Source organism: Microtus oregoni, unplaced genomic scaffold, assembly GCF_018167655.1.
Source record: "Microtus oregoni isolate MIOR12 unplaced genomic scaffold, Mior012 000053F_ref0000044, whole genome shotgun sequence".
Lineage (NCBI taxonomy): Eukaryota > Metazoa > Chordata > Mammalia > Rodentia > Cricetidae > Microtus > Microtus oregoni.
Window position 1 is genome coordinate 14,906,129 of NW_024543829.1, and position 19,765 is coordinate 14,925,893.

The 19,765-nt window shown below is 45.0% G+C and overlaps 1 protein-coding gene across 4 annotated transcripts; it reads left to right on the plus strand.

Moving 5' to 3' along the window:
* Positions 1-109: 109 nt before the first annotated feature.
* Harbi1 (harbinger transposase derived 1) lies at positions 110-12,842 on the plus strand. Of its 4 annotated transcripts, XR_005972979.1 has the most exons (4): positions 110-240; positions 1,589-2,383; positions 9,385-12,232; positions 12,277-12,842. XR_005972979.1 is itself a non-coding variant. In XM_041637448.1 (3 exons), the coding sequence occupies exons 2-3, from the start codon at positions 1,714-1,716 to the stop codon at positions 9,762-9,764; spliced, it is 1,050 nt and encodes a 349-aa protein (XP_041493382.1). In that variant the 5' UTR covers positions 110-240; positions 1,589-1,713; the 3' UTR covers positions 9,765-12,842. The 4 variants fall into 4 exon arrangements, 3 of the variants coding, with proteins under 3 accessions (XP_041493382.1, XP_041493383.1, XP_041493384.1); XM_041637448.1 differs by having other exon boundaries at positions 9,385-12,842; XM_041637449.1 differs by having other exon boundaries at positions 118-203; positions 9,385-12,842.
* Positions 12,843-19,765: the final 6,923 nt, after the last annotated feature.

Here is a 19,765-nt window from a genome sequence, read left to right on the forward strand (position 1 = left end):
CGGGCGCTGACGCGAAGGGGGCGGTGCCGCTGTTGCGCAGCGTGGCAGCCTGTGCGCCGCCGCGGGTTCCGGAGGAGGGCTTCTCGGGCTGGGCGGGCGGGGTGCGCTCCCGGTAACCGTGCCGCTGCGGCGATCTCGTGCCAGCCGCCGCCGACTCCGGGTGCCCGAGCAGTCAGGCTGGTATTTTGCTCTTTTGAGACAAGGTCTCTCTGTGTAACTCAGGGTTACAGGGATTAGAAGGTACTGTTGCTCAAGATGTCCTGGCTCACTCGGCCATGCTGCTTCCCCAGCTTCCAACTTTACAGACGTTACTCTTATCGCTGGGCCAGTCTTGGGAGTCTTGTTTTATTATTCTTTTTTTGGCTGGCTCTCTCGTAGTCCAGGCTTGCCTCGCACTTCCATTACTTTCACCTCTCATGTACTTGAATTACAGTGAGCCACCATGCCTGGGTTTGGTATCTTTTCATTGCACAACCTTTAAAGGAATAAACTTTTTCAAAATATATGTTTACGTATTGGAGGAGGGGCGTGCTGTGGCAGGGATGTGGACGCCAGGACAAATTGCGTCAGACAGTTCTTGCCTTCCACCATGTCAGGAATGGGCTCATTTCTGCAGTCTTCGCAGCCCACCCCAGTGCCCTCGGAGCCCTCTCTCTGACCTTAATAATATTTTGAAAGCGGGTTGTAAAAGTGGCCCCGGCTTTCCAAACTTGTTTCTCCTTTTCTTTTCATACTGGCTAGCCTTCCTTTCTAACCTTCTGCCTGGGGATTTGAACCCCTTGAGATAGGCAGAGGCCGGGCGGTGGTGGCACACGCCATTAATCCCTGTAGGGGCAGGCGGATCTCTGAGTTCGAGGCCAGCCTGGTCTACAGAGCGAGTTCCAGGACAGGCTCCAAAGGTACAGAGAAACCCTGTCTCGAAAAACAAACAAACCAACAAAAAATTCAGATAAAGGGAATGCCAGTCACAGCAGATGAAGTAGGTCCCCAGGCAGGGTCAAGGACTTCTTTTCTTCCCTCCTAGCTTCCTAGTTAGACTGGTTTGAGCACTCCCACATCGGTCTTGTACTTACAAGGTGGAGCCTTACATAGGGCTTTGGAAAACAAACCTCCATGACGAAGCCTTTAGGTGTTTATGACTCGTAAGCTGCTTACTGGCTGCTGTACAGACCATCACCTGCATTAATCTTTTGCTGTTCTTAGTTGAAATGCCAAGCATGAAATGAGTCACTGAGATTGAACTCCTATTGTCTGAGAATCAGGCCAAATTCGTCATATATTGGTGAGTTAGTGTAGAAAAATCCAGAGTTAAAAAGTGAATTGCTGGAAAGGTGTTGTAGTTTTGAGTCAGTTTGTTTGGTTTTGGTAGGTTTCTAATGATTTTATCTTTTCTTTTTTGTTTTTGTTTCTTTTTTGCTTTCAACACAGGGTTTTTCTGTGTAGCCCTGGCTGTCCTGGAACTCACTCTGCAGACCAGGCTGGCCACAAACTCAGATCCGCCTGCCTCTACCTCCCAAATTCTGGTCTTAAAGGTGTGAACCACCACCACTCAACTCTAATTGTTTTTTTCCCTTTAATTACTTTGCAGGAAGAAGGTTTTAGATGCCAGAGCCGTTTAACCGATGGTTTAGCTGTTGAATTCTGACACTTCTTTTGCCAACCTGTTCGTTGGGAAAAATTCAGAAAAAACAGACGTGTATATCTACATCGGCTATGGCTATACCAATAACAGTGCTTGACTGTGATCTCTTGCTGTATGGCCGAGGTCACCGGACCTTGGACCGTTTTAAACTGGATGATGTGACTGATGAATATTTGATGTCCACGTATGGATTTCCACGACAGTTCATTTACTACTTAGTGGAACTCTTGGGGGCAAGTCTTTCTCGACCTACTCAGCGATCTAGGGCTATTAGCCCAGAAACTCAGATCCTGGCAGCATTGGGCTTCTATACCTCAGGCTCCTTCCAGACTCGGATGGGAGATGCAATCGGAATTAGTCAAGCCTCCATGAGCCGATGTGTTGCCAATGTCACTGAGGCCCTCGTGGACAGGGCCTCACAGTTTATTCACTTTCCAGCGGATGAGGCCGCCGTCCAGTCTCTGAAGGATGAGTTCTGTGGGCTGGCAGGGATGCCGGGAGTCATAGGGGTGGTTGACTGTATCCACGTGGCAATCAAGGCACCGAATGCTGAAGACCTCTCTTATGTGAACCGCAAGGGTCTGCATTCTTTGAACTGTCTGGTGGTGTGTGACATCAGAGGGGCACTAATGGCTGTGGAGACACGCTGGCCAGGTAGCCTCCAGGACTGTTCCGTGCTACAGCAGTCTTCTCTATGCAGTCAGTTTGAAACTGGGATGCATAAAGATAGCTGGCTTCTTGGTAAGTTTGTATATGTAAATCTTCAGTTTATACCCAGAGAGAAGTTATGCCGTAGAGTGGAGGGAGTCCAAGATTCTATTCTGTAGTCTTGTTCTTTGTCTTCATACTTCCTCTGTGTAGCCTCAGGAGAACTCTCTGAGCCTTCGTGTTTTTCTTTCATTATTATTGCTAGCCCTGTAGACAGGCTGGCCTTGAACTCAGACATTCACTTTCCTTTGCTTCCCGCGTGCTAGGGTAAAAGTGTATACCACCACACCCTCATAGTTATTTTTATACTATTTCTATACTAGGTATCAAACCCAAGGTTTGGGAATGTCAGGCAAGGCTTCTACCACTGAACCTTCTACCTTTGTATCTTGATTAAAAATAAATCAATATTTAAGGGATGGAGAGGTATGCTCAATGATTAAGAGCACTTGTTCTTGCCAGGCGGTGGTGGCGCACACCTTTAATCCGAGCATTTGGGAGTCAGAGACAGGTGGATCTCTGTGAGTTCGAGGTCAGCCTGGTCTACAGAGCTAGTATTCTAGGACAGGCTCCAAAGCTACAGAGAAACCTTATCTCAAAAAAATGGAAAAAAAAAAAAGAGCAGTTGTTCTTGCAGAGGACCTGGATTTGATTCCCAGCACGCGCACGAAGGCTTTCAGTTACCCACAACTCCAGTTCCAAGGGATTCAGTGGCTTTTCTCCTCCTTAGCACAAGGCATGCACATGGTATACAGACAAATGCACTTGCAGGCACAACGCCCATACATATAAAATAGATGTTTAAAATTTTAAACAAAAACAATATTTAAGCTGGGTGTTGTATTTGCTTGTAATCCCAGGACTGGGGAGGCTGAGGCAGAATGCTCTCAAGTTCTAGGCACAACTTGGGCACGCCTCTCAGAGACCATACCGTCCCCCCCCCCCCCCCCCCCCCGCAAACAAAACAACAAAAGAGGGTGGCAAGATGATTTATCCTATAAAGGCACTTGCCACCAAGCCTGAAGACTTGAGTTCAGTCTTCCACATGGTGGAAGGAGAGAACTGGTTCTGGCAAATTGCCCTCTGACCTCTATACATTTGCAGGGCAGTTTTGTCCCAGCCCCACATACTAAATAAATGTGATTTTAAAAATTTAGCTGGATGGTGGTGGTGCATGCCTTTGATCTCAGCATTTGGGAAGCAGAAGCAGGGGGATCTCTGTGAGTTCGAGGCCAGCCTGGTCTACAAAGCAAGTTGCAGGACAACCAGGGCAACACAGAGAAACCCAGTGTCTTAGGGGAAAAACATTTAAAAGTGTTAGATAGGCACAATGATACTGAAGAAAGAGGCGAAAGGATCTCTGTTCGTCTAGGCCAGCCTGGGTTGGGTTGGGGACCAATCCCAGGTCCTCTGAAAGAGTGGCCAGAGCTCTAACTACTGAGTTATATCACACTAAACAATAGTAAGGTGTGTTGACATGGTTCGCCTTCTATGTTCCAAGAACAAGATGTTTTACTCCTGGGCTGGCTTGCTGTTCTTTTCCCTCCTCATTACAGAGTTTGGAGCAGGCAGCACACCCCCAGACAGGGAGCCTTAGACAGCAGTGAGACAGATGTGCTTGGGCCTGAATGTGGAGTGAGTGTTTCAGTGAGCTCAAACAGCATATGGCAATTTGCCAGTATATTGTATATTACACTAGGCTACAATGGATCCTGTCTCAAGAGAAGAAAAAAAAAGACGAGAAGGAGAAAACGAAACGTGTATGAAGGTTTTAAGATGCTGAGGCAGGGTTGTGAGTTTCAAGACAGCATCAACCTCATAGTGAGAACTTATCGGAACAAAATTTATCAAGTGTTAGAATACCTCTTTATTAGTGCGAAATCACTAATCTATCCGTACAGCATATGATCAGAATGAGGTGCTTAACACGTAGCAGATACGCAGGAAATGCCTGTCTCTAATGTTTACCTTCTCTTTTAAAGAGAAGCCTCCCCAGTTCCCTGTGGGCAGACTGCTGGCACACTGGTGGGTTCCAGCCTCTGATTCTCCTCAGTTACGTGCACCGTTTTCCATGCAACACCTACTGCTACTTTTTATTTTTCTCTTGACAGGATTTCAACAGGTCTTCCAGATGGCCTTGAACTCATAATCCCCCCAGCCTCAGCCTCCTGAGACCCTGCTTTAACAAAAGTTAAATAATATCAATTTTTTTTTTTAACAAAAGAGGAACCTAAGAGGCATAGGCACAGAATATTTAAGCTACTTCTGAAGCGTCCCTTCCTGGTGTCAGTCTCGGCTGTCCCTGTAGACGTGTCACCTAAACTCCCAGTCTCTAAACAGTTCAGCTCCGGTCCTCATTTCTCCAGCTCTTAGGCTACTGCTGTTAAGCAGCTTTGGGTTTGATCCCCCAGAACGTCTTCTGGGTGAATGATCACATAAGCATTTATAATCCGTTCCCTATCTGATCCTAATTCCCTCGTGGTCTGTTTTCCAGCAGTGCTTGAACTATAAGCAGCTAGTAAGTTATGTTGATGTTGTTACTGTGCGTGTGATGTGTGTTAGGTGCACACATTCCTTAGTGTTTGTGTGAAGGTGAGAAAACTTTGTGGAATTGGCTCTCTCTTCAGCTCTCTGTGTGTTCCAGGGATTGAATTTAGCTTGTCAGGCTCATTGGCAAAGTGCTTTACCCACTGAGCAATCTTGTCCAGTTCCTGGATTTTTTTAAAATTTTTTGAGAAAGGGTCTTATTCTATTTTTTTAATATTTATTTATTTGTTTGTTTATTATGTATATAATATCCTGTCTACATGTATGCCTGCAGGCCAGAAGAGGGCACCCAGACCTCATTACAGATGGTTGTGAGCCACCATGTGGTTGCTGGGAATTGAACTCAGGACCTTTGGAAGAGCAGGCAATGCTCTTAACCACTGAGCCATCTCTCCAGCCCCCAAGGGTCTTATTCTAAGCTCAAAAAGTGCTTCTCACCTATTACAGTCTCTACTACGTGGTAGATGTCCATTATGTCACAGGTGTTATTTCTGAGTCTGCACAAGTGTTGCTTCCATTGTTTATAGTATCCTTTTAAAACATTTTTATATTTATGTGCAGATCAGAGGACAGTTTGTAGGAGTTAGCGCTCTGTTTCCACATGTGGGTTCCAGGGATCAGAGCTGGATCCCCAGGCTTCTTATTCATATCAGGCCCTTTGCACTGAGCACCCAGTGTCCAGCATCCCTTTCTCCCCAGCCCTTGCTTTTCTGCCCTGGCTGACGTCAAGCTTGCCTCTTAGGTGCTGGATTACATCATAGCCGGTTCTACATCAATTTCTGTTTCTATTTCGAGACAGGGTTTCTCTGTGTAACAGTCCTGACTGTCCTGGATTCGCTCTGTAGAGCAGGCTGGCCTTGAACTCGCTGAGAACCGCCTGCCTCTGCCTCCCTGAGTGCTGGGATTAAAGACTTGTGCACCACCACCGCCTGACTTCTACATTTATTCATTTTAAAGAATTTAGTGATTAGAAAGAGTGAGTTCAGTTCAAAGAAGAGTAGAGTTGGTATACGCCTGTAATCCCACATGTGAGAGGCAGAGACAAGTATCAGAAGCTCAGGGACCTGACCTACACGAGACCCTTGATTCAAAACAAAAGTGGTTGGGGAGAAAGCCAGGTGTGGTAGCTCATGTTTATAATCCCAGCATTTAGGAGGCCGAGGCAGGAGGATTGCTGTGAATTTGAGGTCAGCTTAAGCTACATAGGGAGTTTTAGGTCTACAGAATGAGACTGTCTCAAAAAAGAAAACCAACTAAATATAAACTTTAAATTTTGTGAGACATCTCAGTTATTTTCAGCTAATCCAGTCTTAGAAACATAAGATCCTAAATAAAATGAAAGAAGTCTTTTTATTATTTTTAGAGCAGTGCCCATCTCTGTCTTAAGCATCTGACTATTTACTGAACTTGATGATGGGGCAGGAGTACAGCACTTACTCTGGAATTCAGGGCCCAGTATCCAATGGGGATTTATAAAATGTTGCACCTAGCTGGGCATGGTGACTCACACCTTTAATCATAGGACTCAGGTGGCAGAAAGCAGGTGGATCTCTGTGAGTTAGAGGCCAGCATGGTCTACAGAGTGAGTTCCAGGACAGCCAGGACTATGTAATGAGACCCAGTCTTGGGGGGTGGGGGAGTCACACCTCTGTGTGAGCTGCTTTGTTTGTTTGAAATCAGGGCATTCAAACATTATAGAAATGCTGTGCTTTGAACTAGGACTTTGCTCCCCATTTGTGTTTGCTTTTCTGAGGTCTTCCCAGGATCTTTTGATAAGGGTCACTTACAGGAAATGCCTTTTGTATCACTCAATCCACTTCTGGTTTCTTCGCATCGTCATACTCATGTTCCTCCAGCTCATGGGATCGCGGTATCCCAGCATGCAGCACCCCTGAGTTCTGATGGCTACTGAGTCTTCTCAGCACTGGGAGAGATCATTGTGAAGTGTATGGAATCCCTAGGTCACGCTTTCAGACATGAAAGGGAACAGTGAGACTGGAACTTTTCTTCATGGGTGTCTTAGATCTCATGTTAGAATTCTTTTTCTCTTGAGCTCTACAGAGATTGTAAAATTAGTATCTTGTTTGAATTTTTTGGGGGGTGTAGTTTGTTTGAGACAGGGTCTCACTGTATAGACGAAGCTGGCTTCAAATTCATAGAAATCTGCCTGCCTATGCCTTGTGAATGTTGGGATTAAAGATACATGCTACCACATCTGACCTTTGATCATTTTTATTAGGCCTTTTTTTAAAAAAATTATTTATTTATTATGTATACAATGTTCTGCCTGCACGTATGCCTGCCCGCCAGAAGAGGGCACCAGATCTCATTATAGATGGTTGTGAGCCACCATGTGGTTGCTGGGAATTGAACTCAGGACCTCTGGAAGAGCAGCCAGTAGTCGTAACCTCTGAGCCATCTCTCCAGCTCCTTTATTAAGCCTTTTATAAAGAACAGTATCTTTCAATTTGAAAACTCACTGGGAATAGTGGCATACATACCTAGAATTCCAGCACTTGGGAAAACTCACTGGGAATAGTGGCCTACATACCTAGAATTCCAGCACGTGGGAGGTAAAGGAAGGAGGATCAGGAATTGAAGGATATCCCCAGCTGTCTGGAAGGTCCAAGCTAGCCTGGGCTACATGAAACTATTTCAAGAAAAAGAAAAGTAAATACAAAAATGTCAGAGGGGATTCTGAGGGCTGCTGCTGTAGGGCAGAGGGATTCTGAGGGCTGCTGTAGGGCAGAGGGATTCTGAGCGCTGCTGCTGTAGGGCAGAGGGGATGAGGGGATTCTGAGGGCTGCTGTAGGGCAGAGGGATTCTGAGCGCTGCTGCTGTAGGGCAGAGGGATTCTGAGCGCTGCTGCTGTAGGGCAGAGGGATTCTGAGCGCTGCTGCTGTAGGGCAGAGGGGATGAGGGGATTCTGAGGGCTGCTGTAGGGCAGGGGCAGAGGGATTCTGAGGGCTGCTGCTGTAGGGTGGAGGCAGAGCCCTGCTCTGACGTGTACAAGGCCTTGAGTTCTCTCCCAGCATGGCAAAAAATAAAACACTAAGAAAGAAAAAGCCACGGGTCTAGTTCCTACGTTTCTACCTCATTACTACAGCTGTAGGAACCAGATTTGAATGTCGTTAGCTGTCAGCTTTTCCCTAGTGGTTTTAGTCAAAGATATTGCCAGGTAATAGTGCCTTATGCTTTTTACAGTGGTATACTTTATTGTTTTTGAGATGGGCTTTCACTGTATAGACAAGGCTGGCCTCACTGGTCATCCTCCTGCCTTAGACTCCCAACTATAGGCATTACTGGTTTGTGCCACTTATGTGGGGTTGGTTTGTAGCCTTGACATTCATCACCTATCATCACCTCCACCATGGAGAAAAGGGAGGGAGGGATGAAGAACTGTGGGCAGAGAACAAGCTTCAAGGAGTGGGGGAAAGGAGCCAATCAGTAGTAGTTCACGCCTTCATTTAAAATTGTTTGTTTGGGCTGTAGAGATGGCTCAGAGGTTAAGAGCTCTGGCTGCTCTTCCAGAGGTTGAGTTCAATTCCCAACAACCACGTGGTGGCTCACACCCATCTGTAATGAGATCTGGCGCCCTCTTCTGGTGCGTGGGCATACATGGAGGCAGAATGTTGTATACATAATAAGTAAATAAATCTTTTTTTAAAAAAATAAAGGCCAGACGGTGATGGCACATGCCTTTAATCCCAGCACTCGGGTGGCAGAGGCAGGTGGATCTCTGTGAGTTCGAGTCCAGCCTGGTCTACAGAGCTAGTTCCAGGACAGGCTCCAAAGCTACAGAGAAACACTGTCTTGAAAAATAATTAATAAAATAAAATTGTTTGTTTGTTATTTTTATGAGATAGAGTTTCTCTGTAGCTTGGAGCCTGTCCTGGAACTTTCTCTGTAGACCAGGCTGGACTCGAACTCACAGAGATCCGCCTGCCTCTGCCACCCGAGTGCTGGGATTAAAAGCATGAGCCACCCCCGCCTGGCTAAAATTATTTGTTTTTATTTTGTGTGTATGAGAGTTTGCCTACATATATGTACGTGTACTCTGTGTGTGTCTCTGGTATCCTTGGAGACCAGAATAGTGTTGATTTCCAAGAAGTGGAGTTATAGATTGTTGTAAGCCACATACAGGTGCTGGAAATCGAATCCAGGTCCTCTGCAAGAACAGCCCATACTCTTAGCCCTGAGCCATCGCTTTAGCCCTTCTTCATGCTTTCTCATGGCCGCATTTTTCTCTTGGTTATTATGGAATGGTGTGCTTTGGCCCCGCCTTACTCACTGTATTTCCAATTTTCACTTTTTTTTCTGAGAGACAAGATCTCAAGTGTAGTTCAGACTGGCCTAGAACTTGAGGCAGTCTTCCTGTCTCAACATCTTGAGCACTGAGATTACAGTCATGTGTCACCACATCTGTCCCGAACTTCACATCTTGTATGTAATCCATCACAGTCACATTTCTTTGTCCTTTCACTCAGGTGACAGTTCCTTCTTTCTCCGCACCTGGCTCATGACTCCACTTCGTGTTGCTGAAACCCCAGCAGAGTATCGCTATAACAGGGCCCATTCTGCAACCCACAGTGTGATTGAGAAGACTTTGCGAGCCCTCTGCTCTAGGTTCCGATGCCTGGATGGATCGAAGGGAGCACTGCAGTACTCGCCGGAGAAATCCAGCCACATCATCTTGGCTTGTTGTGTCCTTCATAACATTTCCCTGGAACACGGGATGGATGTTTGGTCCTCTCCAGTGATCGGACCCATTGAACAGTCACCTGAGGGCGAGTGTGAGCTAATGGAGTCCCTGGATTTGGAGGCTGACCGAATCCGGCAGGAACTAATGCTCACTCACTTCAGCTAGTGTGGAAGGTAGAAGAAGGAGACTTTCTCCTTATCAGCCCATCACCAGGTTCTGGCATCCAGTGAGACTGAATGTGCACACTTGCCATAAATTAACATTCAGTGTTTTAGAAGGGCAGGAGGTGGGGGAAAGCATGCCAGCAGATGTCAGTCAACTAGACCGAAACGAGACAATGTTTCCCTGATGTGCGGTGAGGCCACGCCGGGCACCACTCTGTTTCCCTGGTGTGCAGTGAGGCCTCGCCGGGCACCACTCTGTTTCCCTGGTGTGCAGTGAGGCCACGCCGTGCTCCACTGTTTCCCTGGTGTGCGGTGAGGCCACGCCGGGCACCACTCTGTTTCCCTGGTGTGCAGTGCAGTGAGGCCACGCCGTGCACCACTCTGTTTCCCTGGTGTGCAGTGAGGCCTCGCCGGGCACCACTCTGTTTCCCTGGTGTGCAGTGAGGCCTCGCCGGGCACCACTCTGTTTCCCTGGTGTGCAGTGAGGCCACGCCGTGCTCCACTGTTTCCCTGGTGTGCGGTGAGGCCACGCCGGGCACCACTCTGTTTCCCTGGTGTGCAGTACAGTGAGGCCACGCCGTGCACCACTGTTTCCCTGGTGTGCGGTGAGGCCACGCCGGGCACCACTCTGTTTCCCTGGTGTGCAGTGCAGTGAGGCCACGCTGTGCACCACTGTTTCCCTGGTGTGCGGTGAGGCCACGCCGGGCACCACTCTGTTTCCCTGGTGTGCAGTGCAGTGAGGCCACGCCGGGCACCACTCTGTTTCCCTGGTGTGCAGTGAGGCCACGCTGGGCACCACTGTTTCCCTGGTGTGCAGTGCAGTGAGGCCACGCTGGGCACCACTCTGTTTCCCTAATGTGCAGTGCAGTGAGGCCACACCGGGCACCACTGTTTCCCTGGTGTGCAGTGCAGTGAGGCCACGCTGGGCACCACTCTGTTTCCCTAATGTGCAGTGAGGCCACGCCGTGCACCACTCTGTTTCCCTGGTGTGCAGTGCAGTGAGGCCACGCCGTGCACCACTGTTTCCCTGGTGTGCAGTGAGGCCACGCCGGGCACCACTGTTTCCCTGGTGTGCAGTGCAGTGAGGCCACGCTGGGCACCACTCTGTTTCCCTAATGTGCAGTGCAGTGAGGCCACGCCGGGCACCACTGTTTCCCTGGTGTGCGGTGAGGCCACGCCGGGCACCACTGTTTCCCTGGTGTGCAGTGCAGTGAGGCCACGCTGGGCACCACTCTGTTCCCCTAATGTGCAGTGAGGCCACGCCGTGCACCACTCTGTTTCCCTGGTGTGCAGTGCAGTGAGGCCACACCGTGCACCACTCTGTTTCCCTGGTGTGCAGTGAGGCCTCGCTGGGCACCACTCTTTACTGTTCTCTGGCTGCAACTGTAAAACCGTAGTAAAGGAGAACAGCACATAACCAAAGCATTTGTTGTTCTGGAGATCTCAAATGAAAACAATGTTTTTCCTGATTTCTTCATTTCCTCCCTCCTTCCTTTCTCCCCTCCCTCCCTCCACCCTTCTTTTCTTGCTAGTTAGTTTGAGACTTTTCTTCTCAAAACTGATAGCACAGACTGCCCTGGTGCTCACTACATTGCCCAGGTTGGCCTGGCCCTTGTAACAGCCCTCCTTCTTCAGCCTCCCAGGTGCTGGGTGACAGGTGTACGAATGACATCATGCCTGGTACCCTGATTCTGCCTGGTGACAGGTGTACGACATCGTGCCTGGTACCCTGATTCTGCCTGGTGACAGGTGTATGAACGACATCATGCCTGGTACCCTGATTCTGCCTGGTGACAGGTGTACATCATCGTGCCTGGTACCCTGATTCTGCCTGGTGACAGGTGTACGACATCATGCCTGGTACCGTGATTCTGCCTGGTGACAGGTGTACGACATCGTGCCTGGTACCCTGATTCTGCCTGGTGACAGGTGTACATCATCGTGCCTGGTACCCTGATTCTGCCTGGTGACAGGTGTACGAACGACATCATGCCTGGTACCCTGATTCTGCCTGGTGACAGGTGTACAACATCATGCCTGGTACCCTGATTCTGCCTGGTGACAGGTGTACGAACGACATCATGCCTGGTACCCTGATTCTGCCTGGTGACAGGTGTACAACATCATGCCTGGTACCCTGATTCTGCCTGGTGACAGGTGTACGACATCATGCCTGGTACCGTGATTCTGCCTGGTGACAGGTGTACAACATCATGCCTGGTACCCTGATTCTGCCTGGTGACAGGTGTATGACATCATGCCTTGAACCCTGATTCTGCCTGGTGACAGGTGTACGAACGACATCGTGCCTGGTACCCTGATTCTGCCTGGTGACAGGTGTACATCATCGTGCCTGGTACCCTGATTCTGCCTGGTGACAGGTGTACGTCATCATGCCTGGTACCCTGATTCTGCCTGGTGACAGGTGTACGACATCATGCCTGGTACCCTGATTCTGCCTGGTGACAGGTGTACGACATCATGCCTGGTACCCTGATTCTGCCTGGTGACAGGTGTACGTCATCGTGCCTGGTACCTGATATTTTGTTTCTCACCTTTGCTGTCTACATGGGCAAATAGAATGACTTTAGTTGAGGAATAATCTAAGTGAACACTTGCCTAGCGAGTGTGAAGTACTGATTCCTAGAACTGAGAAGAAAGGAACTGCTAGTCTGCATTTGCAAGATGTTCTGAAGAGGACATTAAGGACAGTGGGAAGCCGCCATCCTGAGTGTGCCAGCACTAATTGGACTATGATTTGGATCTAGTTCCTGGGGGGACATCTGAACTCCAGTCTCCTAGTTCACTCTTGAGTCAGAGTTAGAGGACAAATGGGAGTAAAGACGATAATTTAAATATAGTTAAAACACGTTTATACTTTACAGAGAATCGAAAGACCCTGGCAGTTCAACAAGAGATTCCCACAAGTTTACAAAATTTCATATCTGACTAGACTACTTTTGGGGGGTAGGGGATTGAGACAGGGTTTCTCTATAGCTTTGGAGCTTGTCCTGGATCTAGTTCTGTAGACCAGGCTGGCCTCAAACTCACAGAGATCCACCTGTCTCTGCCACCCATGTGCTGGGATTAAAGGTGTGTGCTGCCACCACACCACCCGGTGACATTTCTTTTTAAAAATAGCACTTATTTATTTTGTGTGTGTGTGTGTGGTACATGGTGCCTGTGTGAAGGTCAGAGGACAACTTGTGGGGGTCACTTCTCTCCTTCCACTCTGTGAGTCTAGAGATTAAACTCATAGGCTTGTTAGCAAGTGTCTATCTGCTGATGTATCTTGCTGGCCTGACATCCTCCTTCCCCCCCTAAACAGTGTTTTTCTGTGTAACAGCCTTGGCTGTCCTGGAACTAGGTCTGTAGACCAGGCTGGCCTCGCATTCACAAGAAATCTGCCTGCTTCTGCCTCCCGAGTGCTGGGATTAAGGCCTCCCACCTCTGCCTGGTCCTCCTCTTCCATTTTTAATGTCGCAGTGAGATTGAATTTAAGAGTCTGTTCTCTGCTCTACCTCCAAACTATACCCTTAGCTTACTTTTCATTTTATTACTTTGTTGCTCAAGCTGGCCTTGAACTCACTAGCCTAGACGGGCCTTAAACTCATAATCATCCTGCCTCAGCCTCCTGAGTAGCTGGGATTACAGATTATGCCACCAGACTAGCCTTGGTTATTTTTTATAAGGCTAAGGTGTGAGAATATTAATGTAGTCTATTTTGGAATTCTTTGTAGAGAGGACAGTTCCGGGGAGAAAAGGGGCCATAGAGCCAGTCATAGTGGCTCTTGCTTGCAATCCCAGTACTCAGGAGGCTTGTATCGGCGTAAATAAATGCAATGCAGATACTAAAGAATATTTACACTTTAATGATAAACTTACAGAACCGAAGTTCCCGCGTGGCACAGGAGGTAGGAAGGGAAAAGACAGAGCCGCCTCCCGTGCGCCCATTTATCTGTAGGCCTTCGCCCGAGGCAAACCCCGCCCCCTCAAGGAGCTGTCTTAACCCTACATCTCCCCCTTTTGTCTAAATAAGACAGAACTAAACCAAATATAACTATAAACAATAATAACAAATGATAAATATAACAAACAATATTGAGAACAAAAGTTTTGCTAGGCATTCTATCTCAAGGAGTCTAAATAATGTAGAGAGTAACTACTATTAAATAATCTTCAACTCCATCAAAGATCTGAGAAGGGAATAAATATTACTTAACAAATGAGAGATATCCAAAATGTGCAACAAATGACAGAGACAACTGACTATCTGGGCAATCACCCAAAGTCTCGTTTGCAATGTTGAGTCAACCAACTTTGGCTAAGGCCTAACATAACTGACATACCATTATCAAATGCAAGGAACTTTCTTAGAATTATCCTACCCTGTCTTGGCAAGATAAGACAATCCTGTTTCATATCTTAGTCAGTAGTTGAGGTATGGGTTTTTCTTAACCCAAAGGCCAGTTCTGCCAAGAAGACAAGCTCCCAGTGGAGTGTCTTTGGTGCTCAACGTTCTCTCAGGAGTAGATTGGTGTTGCCAGGAGTAATTGTGTCTCGATGGCACAGAATTCTAGGTTAAAGGCCATTTTCTACAGCTCTTCAAAGAGGCTGAAGATTATACTATCTATACTAAAAATAATCTCTATGTATCTAAAAGACTTGATTAACCTAACAATAAATATGACAAACATATAATTCTCAATACCTATCTAATTTGAAAACTAAGAATAAACAACTGTGCAATATATGAAGACAATGATCTTCACCTGTAAACAATGTCATTACATATCAAAATGTAAACAATGTTATTACATAAATAGTACCAGAGGTAGAAATGTACATTGTGATATGATAGATGTATCCATACAATATAAGCATACTCTTATACAAAAATAGAGGTAGGAACACTCACATTCAATATTCAATATATCAATATACAAGAAACAGTACCAATATAATTTTCTAAAAACAGTAAGTCACAAATACCAATCATCCCATCAAACCAGTTAATCCCCCCCCTTTTTTTTAATTTCTTTTTTTTTAAATTTATTTATTATGTATACAACATTCCTTCCATGTATGCTTGCAGGCCAGAAGAGGGCACCAGATATCATTACAGATGGTTGTGAGCCACCATGTGGTTGCTGGGAATTGAACTCAGGATCTCTGGAAGAGCAGTCAGTGCTCTTAACCTCTGAGCCATCTCTCCAGCCCCTAATCCCCCCCTTTTTTTTAATATACCCCTAATTCCATAAAATATCTCCCCATCCCCTCAACCCTAAACCAACCACTAAAAGATGTCCCTAACCCTGTGGGCAAACTCTGTTGGGAGAGGGGACGTCATCCTCTTAGATTGCTTCTAGCTGACATGGGGGCAACGTTCTTCTTAGGGGCCCCTGTGAAAGCAAATGATGGTAAAATTCCCAAATTAACCTTTGACTTAAGAAAATTATAACTAGTCTCTGAGCGTTTTGAGAAGGTCCGGCCAGAGTGTTGTCAAAAATGTGCATCATTTGAAATTGTCTCTTTCAGTTGGTACCAAAAAACAGGTCTAATGTTAGCGCTTAAAAAAAAAAATTCATGGGGGGCTGGAGAGATGGCTCAGAGGTTAAGAGCACTGACTGCTCTTCCAGAGGTCCTGAGTTCAATTCCCAGCAACCACATGGTGGCTCACAACCATCTGGTGCCCTCTTCTGGTCTGCAGCATATATGTAGGGAAAATGTTGTATACATAATAAATAAATCTTAAAAAATAAATAAATGAATAAAAGTAAAATTAGTTTAAAAAAATTCATGACATCATAAAAGCCAGATTGAGTTGATGTTGTGGGGCCCCATATTCATCCTGGAAACTTCAAAGATTACTGTAGGAAAATATGTTGTTTGTTATGGGAAATTTAAACATTAACAACAAGGACATATACTGACATATAAAGAAAGACACAGATATGAGGAAAGGCAAAGAAAGTTTATCAAATATAAAATTATTCTTCTGTCCCATTTCATGGCTCCTGACCTGAGACAGAAACTCTGAAATATCTCTTATCAAGAGGCTTGGAAATGAAGAGGGACTGAGCCATAGTCCAACTCCAAAACCAGCTCTACACATTTATAAAGAAGTGTTCAATAAAACATATAAATAGATATAAAAAAATCAATACTTACAGTATATATAGAATTTTATTGTTGATACTCAGTGGGTCATAACTATTTTCCATCCATCAGTAATTAAATATTCAGGGTCCCTTAAATTCTTTGAAGATGAGTATTTTCCTGTGGAGATAAGAAAAGAACCCTGCCCCCAACCTATCTGTAATCCTTACCATCAGAATGCCCTTCATCCTTGTGAATGAATTGTTATTTATCTTTTCCAAGTGACTTCTCTTCTTCAAACCGAACCTTTATTAATTTTGACGGTATCCATAATTTTTCCTCACCTGTGGAGATAAGAGCAAAACCCCTTCCCCAACGCAGCACATCTCCTGGCTTCCATTGTGAGGTCAGCACATCCTTGAAATAAACTGGTTGATTTAGTTCAGCAGACTTTTCCATTATCCAATGTCTTTCTGCAGCCGTCGTACCCTTCTCATTAGCATTGAGAAAATTCAAGGTTAACAAAGCATTATGTAACCTATTTCTGGGGGTGTTTTCCACCCCTTTCTGTTTGTTCAACATATCCTTTATAGTTTGACTTGATCTTTCTATGACTGCCTGGCCTGTAGGATTGTATGGTATACCTGTAACATGCTTGATATTGTAATAATCAAAAAACCGTTTCATTTTCCTAGAGACATAAGCAGGACCATTATCTGTCTTTATTTGTGTAGGTATACCCATGATAGCCATGACTTCTAATAAATGAGTGATTACTGAATCAGCTTTTTCTGAACTTAAAGCAGTTGCCCACTGAAAGCCTGAATAAGTGTCAAAGGTGTGATGAATATACTTCAATTTGCCAAATTCTGCAAAGTGGAACACATCCATCTGCCAGATTTCATTCCTATGGGTGCCCTTTGGATTAGCCCCTGCTGGCAGTGGTGTTTGGTTATAGAAAGAACAGGTAGGGCATTTCTTTACAATCTCCTTAGTTTGTTGCCATGTAATAGAAAACTCTTTCTTCAAACCTTTGCTATTAACATGATGTTTTTTATGAAATTCAGAGGCTTGTAGCACACTACCAATCAATAATTGATCAATTTCTGCATTACCTTGTGCTAGAGGACCTGGCAGACCCATATGGGATCGGATGTGTGTTATGTACATAGGGCAAAGCCTGTTCCTGATCAAATCTTGAACCTGGATAAACAACGAAGTTAGTTCTGTATCATCAGGTATAAATTCAGCAGTTTCAATATGTAAAATAACTCTGCGTATTGTGAATCAGTAACTATATTAATAGGTTCTTTAAAATCTCTTAGTACCATAAGAATGGCATATAATTCTGCCTTCTGGACAGAATCATAAGGACTTTGTTCCACCTTACCCAAGTCTTCTGATTTGTAACCTGCCTTCCCTGATTTATTGGCATCAGTATAGAATGTATGGGCTCCAGTTATTGGAGCATCACGGACGATTCGAGGAAGGATCCAAGAAGTTCTCTTTATGAAGTTAAGCCGCTTGCTTTTTGGATAGTTGTTATTAATGTCTCCCAAAAAATTAGCACAAGCTCTTTGCCATGGTTCATTATCTTCCCATAATTTCTTTAGTTCATCAGCAGTGAAAGGCACTATAATTTCTGCTGGGTCTGTGCCTGCTAGTTGACGAAGTCTCAGCTTGCCTTTTATAATTAACTCAGAGAATTTTTCCACATAAGTTTTCAGTTTCTTACTTGGTTTATGTGATAAAAAGATCCATTCCAAGATAATATCATCTCTCTGCATTAAAATTCCTGTAGGAGAAATTTTTGACGGTAATATGACGAGAATACAATCGAGCTCTGGATTCACTCTCTCCACATGTGCCTGTTGTAATTTCTCCTCAATCATTGTCAGTTCCTTTTCTGCTTCAGCTGTTAATTCTCTGCGACTGTTTAAATCTTTATCACCATCCAAGGTTTTGTTCAAATGAATTATTAGATCAGGTGTTATTCCGATAGCTGGTCGTAGACTGGAAATGTCTCCTAACAGTCTTTGAAAGTCATTAAGAGTCCGTAGGCGATCCCTCCGAATTTGTGCCTTTTGTGTTTTAATTTTTTGTAAACCTATTCTATAACTTAAATAATTAACAGAATCTCCCTTCTGAATCTTTTCAGGAGCAATTTGCAATTCCCATTTAGGTAACAGTATCTGTATTTCTTCAAACAGTCTGTTCAAGGTATCTATGTTTGAATCAGATAACAATATGTCATCCATGTAATGGTATACCATAGATTTGGGAAATTTCTTGCATATTATTTGCAATGGTTGGTTCACAAAATATTGGCACAGGGAGGGACTATTTAACATACCCTTGGGGAGGACGGCCCAATGGTACCTCCTCGAAGGTTGAGAATTGTTATAAGTAGGCACTGTGAAGGCAAATTTTTATCTTCTTTTTGTAAAGGTATAGTGAAAAAACAATTTTTTAAATCAATAACTATGAGAGGCCATCCTTTTGGTAATAAAGAGGGCAAAGGAATTCCAGATTGCAGAGGGCCCATAGGTTGAATAACCTTGTTGATGGCCCTGAGATCTGTCACCATTCTCCATTTACCTGATTTTTTCTTAACCACAAATACAGGAGAATTCCAAGAGCTGGTAGATTCTTCTATATGTCCAGCATCTAATTGTTCTTGTACCAGCTGTTCTAAAGCCTGTAACTTTTCCTCAGCTAAAGGCCATTGTTTTGTCCATATTGGTTTCTCAGTCAACCATTTTAGAGGCAAGGCTGTTGGTATCTCTGAAAGGACATCAATTGCTTGTTCTTGCACAGCCCTAATGGCTGGTTTTCTCTGTTTGTAATAACTTTTAATATTATTTTCAGAAATATAGGCTCTAGAAGTAGCAGGAATGTTAATTTGGGTATTCCATTGTTGAATAGGTCACGACCCCATGAATTCATTGCAATATTGGCTACATATGGCCTTAATTTTCCTATTTGTCCCTCAGGCCATATACATTCAACCCATCTCGTGCTCTGCCTTACTCGAGATAGGGTTCCAATTCCCAGGAGCTGAACATTTACATTCCGAAGAGGCCAATATGGATGCCAAGATTCTGGAGTAATGATACTTACATCAGCACCTGTGTCCAACAGGCCAGTAATAAAAATGCCATTTACACACACTCTCAGCTTAGGTCTTTGATCATTTATAGAAGTTTGCCAAAACACACGTAACTCATCTTTCTGATTACTAGTGCTTGTAACAGTAGGCATGTGGCTTCCTAATTGTCCTGACGAGGCATGTTCTCTGCAGAAACTGGAAATGACTGAACCATGTTTGCCATGGGGGCCTGTGAGGCCCCCCTCTCACGTTTTCCATCTGTATCAGATTGCCTTGTCTATCTCTTGTAGACCTGCATTCATTCGTCCAATGCCTGCCTTTTCCACATCTTCTACATAAACCTGAAGGCTGAGTCCTTCTATTTCTCTTATTTCTAGAAGATGCATTATTATTATTATTTCTGAAAATCCGTTGTTTACAATTCCTTTTCATATGACCCAGTTTGCCACAATTAAAACATTTGGTATTCTGGTGTCTCCTTTTACCATTGGAAATTGCTTCTTCTACCCATGCTTCAGTGCCATAGTCAAATGTGTCAACATTTAGTGTATGCAAGACCCATTCTTCCAAGGACGCTGATCTGAACTTTAAAGGCCCCAAGATCTTTTTGCATTCCACATTTGCATTTTCATAAGCCAAAGACTCAATTATTATACGTCTTGCTTCTGGGTCAGATATCCCTATTTGTACAGCCTTAGTTAACCTTTGTAAAAAGTCACTAAAGGGTTCTCTCTGACCCTGTTTAACTGTGACAAATGATTCCATTCTCTGTCCTGGGTCTTGTACTCTGTCCC